The sequence below is a fragment of the Rutidosis leptorrhynchoides genome, chromosome 3 (genome assembly GCF_046630445.1).
Source record: "Rutidosis leptorrhynchoides isolate AG116_Rl617_1_P2 chromosome 3, CSIRO_AGI_Rlap_v1, whole genome shotgun sequence".
NCBI classification, from domain to species: domain Eukaryota; kingdom Viridiplantae; phylum Streptophyta; class Magnoliopsida; order Asterales; family Asteraceae; genus Rutidosis; species Rutidosis leptorrhynchoides.
In genome coordinates, this window is record NC_092335.1 from 627,430,980 (window position 1) to 627,444,500 (window position 13,521).

The 13,521-nt window shown below is 35.4% G+C and overlaps 1 protein-coding gene across 10 annotated transcripts; it reads right to left on the reverse strand.

The window, feature by feature from the left end:
• Nucleotides 1-4,016: 4,016 nt before the first annotated feature.
• On the reverse strand, nucleotides 4,017-7,558 carry LOC139898997 (glucose-6-phosphate 1-dehydrogenase 6, cytoplasmic-like). Of its 10 annotated transcripts, none has more exons than XR_011777252.1 (5): nucleotides 7,212-7,558; nucleotides 6,535-6,998; nucleotides 5,707-5,764; nucleotides 5,581-5,627; nucleotides 4,834-5,215 (listed from the first exon to the last, which is right to left on the reverse strand). XR_011777252.1 is itself a non-coding variant. In XM_071881809.1 (4 exons), the coding sequence occupies exons 1-4, from the start codon at nucleotides 7,233-7,235 to the stop codon at nucleotides 5,048-5,050; spliced, it is 297 nt and encodes a 98-aa protein (XP_071737910.1). In that variant the 5' UTR covers nucleotides 7,236-7,546; the 3' UTR covers nucleotides 4,834-5,047. The 10 variants fall into 10 exon arrangements, 2 of the variants coding, with proteins under 2 accessions (XP_071737910.1, XP_071737909.1); XR_011777253.1 differs by having other exon boundaries at nucleotides 5,581-5,641; XR_011777250.1 differs by lacking the exons at nucleotides 6,535-6,998; nucleotides 7,212-7,558 and adding an exon at nucleotides 4,017-4,450 and having other exon boundaries at nucleotides 4,960-5,215; nucleotides 5,707-6,464.
• Nucleotides 7,559-13,521: the final 5,963 nt, after the last annotated feature.

A 13,521-nucleotide genomic window follows, 5' to 3' on the forward strand; every position in this document is an offset into this window, starting at 1 on the left:
GGGTGGGTCTAAACTTTAAACCCATTGATATATTTTATACCACCCGAGATGTAAATAACTAGCTCACTATTTTAATTCGTGGAACTTATTCTACCGACTTCACATGTCGTCAGCTAAGTGTGGGAAAGTCTAACCCTACTTAACGTTAAATTCGGGATTCGGGTTAGTGTATAACTCGTTAATAAAAATGCATGATGAGTTAGGGTAAAAGACGCGTTTTCAAAAATTTGCAAACAGTTCAGAAAAGCAACCGTTTTTGAAGAAAAACATATGTGATAAAACAAGAAGGAATGAACGGTGAGGCGCGCCATCTATCATTCGACGAGCTTTGTAATTACAAACTGGGTATTTTTAATCACTTTTCTACACTTATCACCCTCGTGAATTTATAATTATAGTCTGATTTCATGAAAATGAGAGCATTACATGATCTCAAGTGTGGGGAAGGGTTATAAATTCTCTCAGGTTTGCACTTGGTTTATTTTCTAAATTTTATGAAAATTTTAAAAAAAAAAATTCAACTAAATGAATTCAAAATCATGTTTATACATATTTATGAACGATGAAAACTAGGTGTTAATACCGAAATTATCGTTACCTCGGAAAGGACATAAATTGAGAAACAACTAAAACGCTTGAATTTATTTATTAAGATATAAAAAGACGCATGAAAAAAAAGCCAAGTGTGGGGAGAATGTACCAAGTTATTCAATTAAAAACTATCTATCACATGTTTCTGTAAAGTTATTGCAGGTGCTTTTGTTTTGGACTAAATTAACTGTTTTACCCGGTTTACTGTAATATATTTGAAAGATAGATGGATCTACACGATGAATCAATTCCATCATTAAAAGGAAGTAAAGTCTTCCTAAAAAGACACGCGCTTCTTGATTTAGGTCAAGAAGTTGTCGTCCAGACCAGCTGTAGGTTGACGAAAAATCTAGAAAAGTCATCACTAAAATCAGCAGAAAATCCACGGACCTCAGCATCAAACAGGGTCGCCAAGTGGTCAGACTTATCCTAACCATGAGAGGATCTGTCTCGTAAAATGGGGAGGGCGCCATGCAAATTAGCTTGATAAGACTAATGAATCAGACCCCCAGAAAGGATAATCTCCTTAAAGATTAAAAATCAGCTTTTAAGCCTGCTATTACTCAATCATTGAGATTGACCTTAAAGATTGAGAATTACAAACTCATGGAATTTGATGATATCTAAACTCGAGCTTGAACGAGAAAATATTTTGATCAAAATTACAAACCGATTTGTTTTCTGAAAACCTATTTTCAATGCGTTCATTACCATAGAACGTAAAATCCTAGGAATTCACCTGGAATTCATTAGGTCACCTGAACCAAATCGGGTGTCAACCGTAAGAACGGTGGTTGCATAGCATGGTCGGAGACAGGACCTTGTGCCAGACCGAAAAATTATAGGATGATCTTTACTATTGCTCCTACAAAGGATAGTACTAGCATCCGACATGTTTTAGACCATAAACATCTGCATGTCATTAGACATTGCCTTAACAGTTTCTTGTTCATCGCTTTCCTTTACAACCGGACGGTAGTTTGCCGAAAGGTAATATACGAAACAAGTAAACTGGATGTGTGCTTTCCGATACAGGGATAGCAGTGGATTACACGAACCTAAATGTTTTTAGCCAAAATATTGATCCACAAATATATTTTGCAAACACTGGTGAAGGGTGATTCCGAAAAACTTATCTAGGGTAAAAGCTAGATTGAATTTTCAAAAGATCAAATGTTTTCATAAAGATCTAATTTCCTTAAAGGATCTAAATTTTTATAGTTATGTGGGACTGTAAACCACAATGTTACTATCATTATTTATACCGCCGTATCAAAATCACTGATGTATAAAGTGTGAAGAATAAAGAAGTGATTCGTGTGATTTAATTTCAAGTTCTGTATTGCTTGAGGACAAGCAACGTTCAAGTGTGGGGATATTTGATAGTGCTCCAAATGAACATATATTTAGTAGCAATATCCTTTCAATATGTAAAGTTTTCAGTTGCAATTGTTCTATTTTCAAGTAATATTCGTTTAAATAAATAAGTGCGAAGACAAAAGGCGAAAACGAAGATTTGAAGACGCAAACGTCCAAAAAGCTCAAATGTACAAGATACAATCCAAGTGGTTCAATTTATTGGTAAGAAACGTCTAAAAATGACAAGAGTACAAGTTGCGGAACGCAAAGTACAAGATATTAAATTATACGAAAGGACGTTCGAAAATCCGGAACCGGGACCAAAGTCAACTCTCAACGCTCGACGCAACGGACTAAAAATTACAAGTCAACTATGCACCAGAATATAATATAATATTTAAATAATTATATAAATTATTTATATATTATATATATTTAAATAAAACGTCGACAAGCAAATGGCCAAAAATTGGTGAGCTGGATTCCTGACCTCCGCACTCGCGGAGCTGTGAAGGCTTAAACCTCCGCACTCGCGGAGCAGTCTGTTTCAGAAATGTCCTATAAATACAACGAATTCTGGCCGAGTTCTACACACCAAAAATAAATAATAATCCCTCTGTAATAATATATATATATATATATATATATATATATATATAGGTTAGTTTTATATTAGTTTGGGTAATGTAAAGGTTATTTTACGGATTTTGAAGTCGAAATTCTGTCCTTGTAACACTACGCGATAAATAATCAATGTAAGTTATGTTCTCCTTTTTAAATTAATGTCTCATAACTAAGTTATTATTATGCTTATTTGAGCTGAAGTAATCGTGATGTTGGGCTAAATACTAAAATTGGGTAATTGGGCTTTGTACCATAATTGGGGGTTGGACAAAAGAACGACACTTGTGGAAATTAGACTATGGGCTATTAATGGGCTTTATATTTGTTTAACTAAATGATAGTTTGTTAATTTTAATATAAAGATTTACAATTGGACATACCTATAAATAACCATATACACTCAATCGGACACGATGGGCTGGGTATTTATATGTACGAATAATCGTTCATTTAACCGGACACGGGAATGGATTAATAGTCACCAGAATTATTAAAACAGGGGTGAAATTATATACAAGGACACTTAGTGTAATTGTTAATAAAGTATTAAAACCTTGGGTTACACGCAGTTGATATCCTGGTGTAATTATTAAACAAAGTATTAAAACCTTGTTACAGTTTAAGTCCCCAATTAGTTGGAATATTTGACTTCGGATATAAGGATAATTTGACGAGGACACTCGCACTTTATATTTATGACTGATGGACTGTTATGGACAAAAACCAGACGGACATATTAAATAATCCAGGACAAAGAACAATTAACCCATGGGAATAAACTAAAATCAACACGTCAAACATCATGATTACAGAAGTTTAAATAAGCATAATTCCTTTATTTTCATATTTAATTGCACTTCTAATTATCGCCCTTTTATTTATTGTCATTGTATTTAATAGCACTTTTAATTATCGTACTTTTTAATTATCGCACTTTTATTTATCGAAATTTTATTATCGTTATTTACTTTACGCTTTAAATTAAGTCTTTTATTTATTTAATATTTTACATTAGGTTTTAACTGCGACTAAAGTTTTAAAATCGACAAACCGGTCATTAAACGGTAAAAACCCCCCTTTATAATAATAATGTTACTTATATATATATATATATATATATATATATATATATATATATATATATATATATATATATATATATATATATATATTTGTATTTTTATAAATTAAAACTAATATAGCGTTAAGCTTGTTTAAAAGATTCCCTGTGGAACGAACCGGACTTACTAAAAACTACACTACTGTACGATTAGGTACACTGCCTATAGTGTTGTAGCAAGGTTTAGGTATATCCCATCTGTAAATAAATTAATTAAAACTTGTATCATATTTCGTCGTATTTCGTAGTAAAAATATAACTATTTCATATACGCCTCGCATAACATCAGAGGTGATATTTCCTAATCTATAATTGATAGATCCAATTCAATTATATGCAATCTTCCCAAAATACCTTCGAATAAATTCTAGCATAAAACTTGTGTTAGCTATCAGTTACGGGTATATTGGTACACTAATGTGGATTTATCAATTATAGTTTTAAAAATATCACTACCCATCCCGGATCATTAGAGGATCATATTAATAGTAACCTTAAACCTCAAATGTTTATCCTTTCTATAATACGTATTGACATTCTAGTATGGTAGAAAATAGAACATTTTAAAAGAAAAATAGGATTACCTTATGGTATTAGTGTTGTAGGATAGCAATTTTTCTGCGTTCCGTGTAGTTAAACGTAACAAGATCCCAATCATATTACTTATTCACAAACTTGTATCCTAGTTTCTGTAGAAGGACCAACAGCTTGCTCACTTTTTGGAACCCCAACACATCAGATTTAGTGCAGCAGCGACTGCAGCAGCAATTTCCTCATGTTTAAAACACATCACGATTGCAACAGATTTTTAGTGCAGGGGATTTGTAGAAAAATCAAGGTTGGTTCTCTGCATAATGTTCGTCTACTTGGAAAACCCTAATTCCTTTAAGATTTAGCGCTTCTGTTTTTGGGGTTGGAATACACTTTAGGGAAATTCAGTAAAAAGTGAAAACTTTTTGCTCATCAACTTTATAGCAAATTTTACTTTGTAACTGGGAAACTAAAAATAGCTGATAAAATCCTTCACCAACACCTAGGCTCTTGTTTCATATTTATCACGTTTTAGTCATGGTCTGTTGTTTATCAAACATAAAACCACCATAAAGTAACATCAACTTTAATTACAAATGAACGGTAGCTGTGAGAATTCAACCCATCTACTTATATATTCTATAAGGTGCCATTTTCCACCGTTTTACAGATGATAAATGATAAAGCATAGTTTGAATTGGCACATTTCTATGTAAATGTTCGAAAAATCATACCATTCGCTACACATTTTGAGAGTTAGTAGGGAGTTCCATTGATAATGCATAATAACACTCTTTAAACAGGCACGAGGTGAGTTACTCTCTACAAAGTAGGAGGTATCCATATGTAGCCATGGGTTTGAACGAACGAAGCCTTCTCGGCTAACTTGTATGCTTTCTCGGGGCCTCTGCTACTAGGTTTGTGAGGCAGATGTTTCATTTCACCTATATCCATTATATGCAAAGGAGGCTTGAAGATCTCCGAAGGTGCCTGCTCATTCAATCACAGATATATTGTAAAGATATAGGTTAATATTCAGTTTTTACATTAAAGTGGAAGATTGGCGAGTTGGATAACGGGTCAAAATATGTCTTTTTTCTATACAAATAATTACAGGTTGGGGGACCCAAAATACAGTTTGTACAAACTTGCACTTTACAGTTCAACATTTTTTTATGAAATGTTCAAAGAGGTTTTAATGCCTTTAGATAAACTATGTATAACTTTCAACCAACGCAACCCATTTAACCCATTTCCATTTAAATTGTCAATAGCCTGATTTGACACATTCGTAAATAGAAATTATCACTTTAAAATTCTTATAAAGTTAAATCGATTATTTTAAGCATACATACCTTCAGCCAAACAAGATGATTAAGAATCAAGACTTGTAATTCGTCACCTAGACATTATTAGCTGATATCAAATGAGCATAAGAAAAAAAAAACTCCATCATCAATAAGATAAAAGGGAATGCTCACCTATAAAAGGTAATGTAAAACCGATAGTATTCTCACAAGTTCTGCTCCAAATCTTATTCTGCAAAACCGATATCATTAACACATTAGTAGCACACATTTTTTACATTTATAGAGAATACGGTAATTGATTGATGAAATTCTGAAGTCTTACCCATCGATCAGGGGCGAATGTAGCCTATAAGTGGTGGGGTCCTATGACCCCACTATTGTGGAATTTTTTTATGCAATGTACTTATTAAATTGTATAGGACACCATTACATTTAACTATAGGACCCCATATTTTTTAAAAATTTATGGTATTTTTGAAAGTAAACAACCACTAAAGTGCCTTTCAAATATAAATAGCTTTGAAAAAATTTTCATAACCCCATTAAGTTTGCATCCTAGATTCGCCACTGCCATCGATGCGATGTTACTTTGAAAATAAACCTTAACATATTGCCGATACTATTGAAGGCAAAAAGTTGAAGCAACCGTATTCTGAAAAAGTTAATTTTACTAAATAAAAACTCAAGAACTCCAACTGCAAGAGGTCTACAAAACTAATTAAACACATAAATAAAGAATTCAAAAACAAATCATTACTTTAACAAACATGAATGGTATAGCTTACATCATAATCTAATTGAAGATACTATTAAATCACAGATAAGTTTCTTATCAAATAATGGAGCATATTAGATGTGGTGATAAACTTTGTAATAAGTAAATATGACAATATCCACTCGTTTGCAAAAGAATGACTTAAAAATGGGTCAGATTTAGTTGTGTTTTATTTTAAAGAAATACATGAAAGACTAAAGCTTGCTAAAGGTATCCCAACTTACTTAAATAGGCAAAATTGGTCCAACAATGAAGTAAAATTAAAGCATGCCAACTGCATCGATAAACTTTAAAAGGAATTCATGTGATACTGTGTACCCATTAAATTAAGATGAGTAATGTGATTATAATATCTCGATCTTACATTTACTTACAAACAACAGCATAACGAAATCATCGTAGTTAATATAAATCTAACAATTAAATCGATTTACAATGCTCTTAAACATTAATAAACCTAGAGTTATCATCGTTTGCGACAGGCGTTAACAACCAATCTATAAGGAAATCTTTATACTTCAAAAGTTTTTCCGATTGTTAACCCTTGTTATGTTGATTTAAACGGACAATAACAAATAGTTTATTAAAATCTATTCATTAGGCATAAATCAAAATAAAATCAAAATGAAATCGATAATGCATACCCGATGCCGTTTTTAGAATCCGAAATCAATTCAATGAATCAACCCTACAAAAATGAATAGTTTTTAAAGAAACAAAATTAGGGTTTTGATTTTAAATCTGATCTATAAAGTAACGAACAAAAACATGATTTACGATTTTGAATCATGTATATAGTATCTTTATAAGTCGCTTGAAATATGGATACATAGATCTTCAATACACCAGACACGATAATCATAAACCTGAAAATCGAAACAAAAAAAAAAGAATTACTAACCCGCGATTTGCGATTGAAGATCATTCAACAGATATCGATTCAAGATATCGACCCGTAAACTATTATAGATGATGATTTTTGCAATTGATTTGTGAAGTTTCCGATTGGTAGCGAGGTTATGCGATGGTAGCGATGTTATACGATGAAGCTTTGTTATGTATGTTATGTGTTCTACTATGCGATGATTTACCACAATGGATTGTTCAGCAGAAATCTACCCGCTATTTTTAAATGATATACATTTTTTGGGATAGATGTTTGAAGAAGATGGAAGTAGAAGGAAGATAGATGAGAGATTTTGCCCTAATCTCTGTGTGTGCTGCTAATGAAACGGCGACAGATCTAATTTTTCTGATTGTTTGCCCGCGTTTGGTGTAAGGGTATTATCGGAAGTTTCATGTGAGTGAATTTAATTATAAGTTTATAGGTGGATCCAATGGTTATCAAGTAAGGGCAATTGAGGTCATTTTTTTAATCTAAGGGTCCAAATTCAATAATGCTAAAAAAGTATAACTCAATTTTTCTTTTCTTTTAATGTATAGTCTAGAAGCATAGATAGATAGATATAGATATAAAAGTCATTTTAATTATCTTTATTGACAATTTAGGTAACTTATCTCTTTTGAGCCTTTTGCTCTAAATATTAATACAATTGTTAACATTAACATTAAATTAACATTAACATTAATTAATTATTAATTAACATTAATTATTATTAACATACATACTATTTGAATACTTTTGTGAGACACCAAAAAACATATCACCAAAACAAAACTATTTCAACCCCAAAGTTTTGTCAAATTACAATTCCAACCCTCAGAATAGGCGGTAAAAAGGTAAACTCATTCTTTTAATAAAACATCTTTAACAAACTCCACCTAAATTTTTAACGGGCCATATCTTCTCGCTCACCGCGAAATGAATTTTTCCACACTACCGTTCAACTCAAAATAATTTTACGAACACAACGCAACTAACTATACGCGAAACGGACGTTTTTCAAAAAAAAAAAAAAGTTAACCATTTTGGGGTATCTTTCATACACATAAACTAACTACCTCATATCGATAGTTCCGTTCCCCTTTCTTACGCAATCTTTCTGGCATTAAAAAAGCGTAGACCATTAGGTACAATATGTACTGACCACGTGTATCCAAACACGCCCGTAACAAATCGTTTTTAATTATGTAAATACATAACGCTACGTAAGCTATGAATATTTTTTTTTTTTTTTTGAAAAGCAAGGTGATATATTTATAGCCACAAACAAAAACACGAATACAAATCAACATCCGTTGCTAAGATCGCAACATGAAAGCTAACAAGAAAATTAAAGAGCCTACCACAATTATGCTAACACAACAAAGGATTATTAAACCATACATGCCAATCTAACTTATGATTTTTAATTCTTCACAAAATCCATTCGAACGAGATCACTTGAATTTCACTAAACAAACCCGAAGCCGAATCCGTCTTGTTCTTGAAGACTTTTGAATTCCTTGATTTCCAAAGTGAGTAAGAAACGCACCAACATAACGCTTGCCAAATAAATCTTTTGTTATCGGAAGCCAACGCGCCAAATGTACCCTCGAAAATGTCACTATAGATGAAATTAGCCGATGAATAACCCCACCAATTAAGAACTTTACCCCAAATATCTTTCGCAAACTTACACGAGAACAAGATATGCTCTACCGATTCCAAGCCGTCATCACACACCGGGCACCGAGTACTATGAAGATCTATACCTCGTTTATCTAATTCAAGCCTTACCGGTATCCTACCCCTTCTTGCCCTCCATATAAACACTTCAATCTTTTTAGGCACTAGACGATTTCTGAGAGTTTCCGTTGAATCCGAATGCGATACAAGAACAGTAGCATCGATTAGTTCCACCAAGCTGCTAACAGAATACACCCTATTGTTGCCCAGACCCCACTTCCACCCATCTGATTTGTGAGGATCGATTACGACACCATCGAGCTGGTCCACTAGCGAGACGAGTTCCGAAGCTGTTCTACCCACAGGATCCCGAATCCATCTCCATCCCCAAACCGTATGACCCTCCCTCAACACCCCTCTTTCCTGTACCGAAGCTTTTTTGTCGCCCTCCAACCGATATAACCTCTTGTACTTGTCTTTAAACCTTGTATCCCCAACCCATGTGTCTTCCCAAAAACGAGTGTCCGCCCCGTTTCCAATAACCCGAGAAAACGAATTGGAAAAAGAGATTCCCAACTCATCCACCTTTTTTCCTGCAATATATATGTTAGACCAAAGACTAGAGGGTGAGAGATGAGCAAGCACATCCCCTTTCGACTAGCCCACCATTAGTACCATAAAGACTTCGAATTACACGAACCCATAAAGTGTTGGTCTCGGTTTTAAACCTCCACCGACACTTACAAAGAAGAGCTAAATTTTTACTTTTGAGTGATTTTAAATTTAAGCCTCCTTCTTCGTGAGGAAGAAGGATTTTTTTCCATTTAACCCACGATAGTTTAGAATTAGAACCCGACCCACCCCAAAAGAAATTACGTCTCACACTTTAAAGTTTATTTAGCACACAAGGCGGGGCACGAAAAGTGAAAAATAATATAGAGGTAAGCTCGATAGCACCGATTTCACAAGAGTAAGTTGACCACCAAACGAAATCATTCTAGCTCTCCAATCCAACATTTTTTTCTCAAACTTATCAACAACCGGGGACCAATCCATAATCTTCTTCATTTTATTTCCCACCGGTAACCCCAAATACATGAAAGGAAGGGAACCCGCTTGACAAGAACACCACCTCGCCATAGACTCTACTTCGACTTTACTAACTCCAACCCCGTATAGCACACTTTTATTATAATTAAATTTTAGCCCCGAAGCTCGCTCAAACACTCCAACAAGCACATGAGATTACGCGCATTACTACAACTCCATTCCCCGAAAAAAAATCGTGTCATCCGCATACTGAAGATGAAATATTCGCACTAAATCGACCCCTACTTCTATCCCGTTGTACAATCCTTTCTCTATCGCCGCTTTTGTTAGAATATTAAGCCCCACCGCCGCAATGATGAAAAGGAATGGAGATAAAGGATCTCCTTGTCTTACTCCATGACTTAGCGAAAATTCCGGAGTCGGCGAACCATTAATAAGAATCAAAATAGATGCCGAGCCAAGACATGATTTAATCCACTTCCGCCATCTCTACCGAAACCCATGCATTTCATAACCTCCAATAGGTACTTCTAATTAATCGAGTAGAATGCCTTCTCAAAGTCCACCTTAAAGATGAGGCCATGTCTCTTATTTCGTTTAAGTTCATCCACCACCTCGTTTGCTACTAAAACGCCATCGAGAATGTACCTTCCACCAAGAAACGCACTTTGCTCCGAACCTATAAGATTAGGGACCACTTTTCGAAGTCTTAAAGAGAGCAACTTCGCGATAATCTTGTAATAACTTCAAATGAGACTAATCGGCCTATAATCCCCAAAACATAACGGATCCGCTTTCTTCGGAATTAACGAAACAAAGGAAGCGTTACATCCCTTAGAAAATTCACCATTTACCCAAAACCAATTTATCGCCGCTACAAAGTCCCCTTTAATGATGTTCCAAAATTTTTTGAAGAAACCTAAGTTAAAACCGTCCGGCCCGGGGGCTTTCGAACTACCACAATTTTTAACTGCTTCCCAAATCTCCGGTTTCGAGAAAGGTAGTTCAAGTAAATTGGCCTCATCCGAGGAGATCGACGGGTAATGAAAATCCTCTAAACTTGGTCTCGAAACATTCTTTTCCTCGAAGATATTTTTGAAGTGATTGAACGCGTTTACTTTAATCGTATCCGGATCTTCACACCAATTACCGTTTACACTAATACCCCGAATATTGTTCTTGTTGTAGTTGCGCTTTAGTGAATTATGAAAATATTTAGAGTTCTCATCACCATCAATTGTCCAATTAACCCTCGCTTTTTGCTTCAACATTTCGACCTTTATTTTCTCCTTTTCAAGCCATTTTTTTCTCGATTCAAGCCACCGATCATACTCTCCATCAGACAACGTACCCGATTCTGCCTTTATTTCAAGCTCCATCGCCTCCTTTTTAGCATTACTGATATCAACCTCTAAATTACCGAACTTTCCTTTACTCCATTCTTTCAAGCATCCTTTTAACCTTTTCAATTTGTTACGGAAAACGCAATCTTTCCTAGAACCAACTAAATCTTCTCCCCAAGATTGTTCGATTATTTTTTCCACCCCTCCACCCGGAACCACTCATCAAATACTTTAAAGGGTTTTGGACCGAAGTTAATATCACCATCCGACAAAACAATCGGACATTGATCCGATAAATCTCTATCCAACGCAACCACCTTAATACCCGACCATAAAGCAAGGAAGTTATTAGACACAAGAAACCGATCAAGCTTACTCATCTTACGACCATCTTTACAGACTCGTGTAAACTTTCGGCCGCCAAGGGGCACATCAATGAGTCCATGCTTTTCAATAAATTCGTTGAAGCATTTAGCCCTATTTTTAACAAATTCGCAATTAAGTCTCTCACTACTATCCCTAACCTCATTAAAATCGCCACAAAGCACCCACGAAACCTCATCAATACCCAAGATATTATCAAGCGACTCCCACATTTTTCTTTTACTCGCATCATCATGTGGCCCGTAAACATTAACAATGATGGATTCTTCCTTTGAACTTTTCCAAAAACCCCGAATAGCAATAAAGAATTCACTAATGAGTTCACTACTAGCTTCAAATACTGTCTTGTCCCAAATTAGAAATTGCCCACCCGATTTACCCACCATTTCCTTTTGAATATAACTGCAATCTTTAGAACCCCAAAGAGCCTGGACCCAATTCTCATCTTTAAAGTGACACTTAGATTCTTGAATTGCAAAAATGGAGGGCCTTTCCGAAATACAAAGTTTTTTTAGATCCCCGAATTTAGAAGTTTTACCACTCCCCATACCACGAATATTCAAAGATAGTATCTTCATTAAAATTATAAGGAAACGAAGCAAAAACAAAACTTACAGAGCATTCTTGGTCCATTTTAGACCAAGATTAATTCCGTATTCTTCAACCCCAACGCTGTTTTCTGAGATTAATTGCGATGATTTCTGACTTCTGTTGCAACGATTGGATTTCTTGACCCTTGAACCCGACTTGGTACCTGATGTAGACCTGGCTGGTACCCCTTTATCCACCCCATTCTTTCTGCTACTGCCCTTAAGACCACCATTTACCCCAGAAACCCCATCTGCCCTACTGCCTTTACGCGCTGCTTTCTTAGCGTGTTACAATTTAGAAGAGGCTCTCCAATTGCAGAGCAAATTCCAGCACCCATTCGACGAATTCGAAACATATGAATTAACCTTCGGTTTCCTGTGCGAGCCGGAAGAAACACGAGCTTTCGAATTTGACACAGGCCTCTCTGTACCCTGCGATGTAGGTATAACCTTATCAGAATGCCCAGGAATGAATTCATCAATCGGATTGAAGCAAGAAGCCAGTCTGTTAAGGTCAAGATCAATTGACGAAATATGATTAATTGTCCCTTCACCCGGCTCATTAAGTATAGAATCCACAGGCTTAGTGTTGGGCTTAGGAGGCCCAAGAATGGGGCTGTAACACTCATCATCTGAAGATACATCAGTATGGCCCAAATCTTTAATAACCACATTATCCCTTGGGTCAAAAGGCCCATTGTTACCATCGGGTCCATCGAAATTGGATTTATGATTTAGCCCAACACCCTCAGGCCCAATTGGGTTGCCATTGGTTTTAGATGCGTCACCCATGTCTTCTACCACGTCAACCCTCGGGGCATTATCCTGACAAGAATTCGTTAATTCAACCCCCGTCTTCTCGGTACCCGAATTAATAGCCTACTGTTGAGTTTCTTTAACGCCATCCAAAGTGTCATTATTATTGATATCTTAAAAAAGAGATTTAATATCCAAGCATGCAGACCCTTCATCTTCCACCTCTTGTGCAACCCTAGGAGCCACCTCCGGCCACCACTCACAATCTGAAACTTCATTATCACCGGAATAAGAGTCGAAAATACCATCTTGTAACACCCTGTTTTTCTAAACATGACGCTCGGGGCGTCATTTGAAGTCCAAGAATGATTATTTAATAGTTTGGATGTAATGCATTGACCACGATTGACTTTGGGATGTTTTAAAAGTGAAATTGGAGTACATCAGGTAAACTGTCGAGTTTGAGTGCAGTTTGTCGCCTTCTGGTGCGTCGCGTTCCGTGACAAACATGCTTGAAAC

Excerpts from the sequence above, each read along its gene's own strand:
- LOC139898997 (XM_071881808.1), bottom strand. The coding sequence starts at position 5,803 with ATGTGTGCTACTAATGTGTTAATGATATCGGTTTTGCAGAATAAGATT. Across the intron at positions 5,628-5,706 it reads TTTTACATTACCTTTTATAG|GTGACGAATTACAAGTCTTG; the intron begins GTGAGCATTCCC and ends AATAATGTCTAG. Across the intron at positions 5,216-5,580 it reads ATCATCTTGTTTGGCTGAAG|GCACCTTCGGAGATCTTCAA; the intron begins GTATGTATGCTT and ends TTGAATGAGCAG.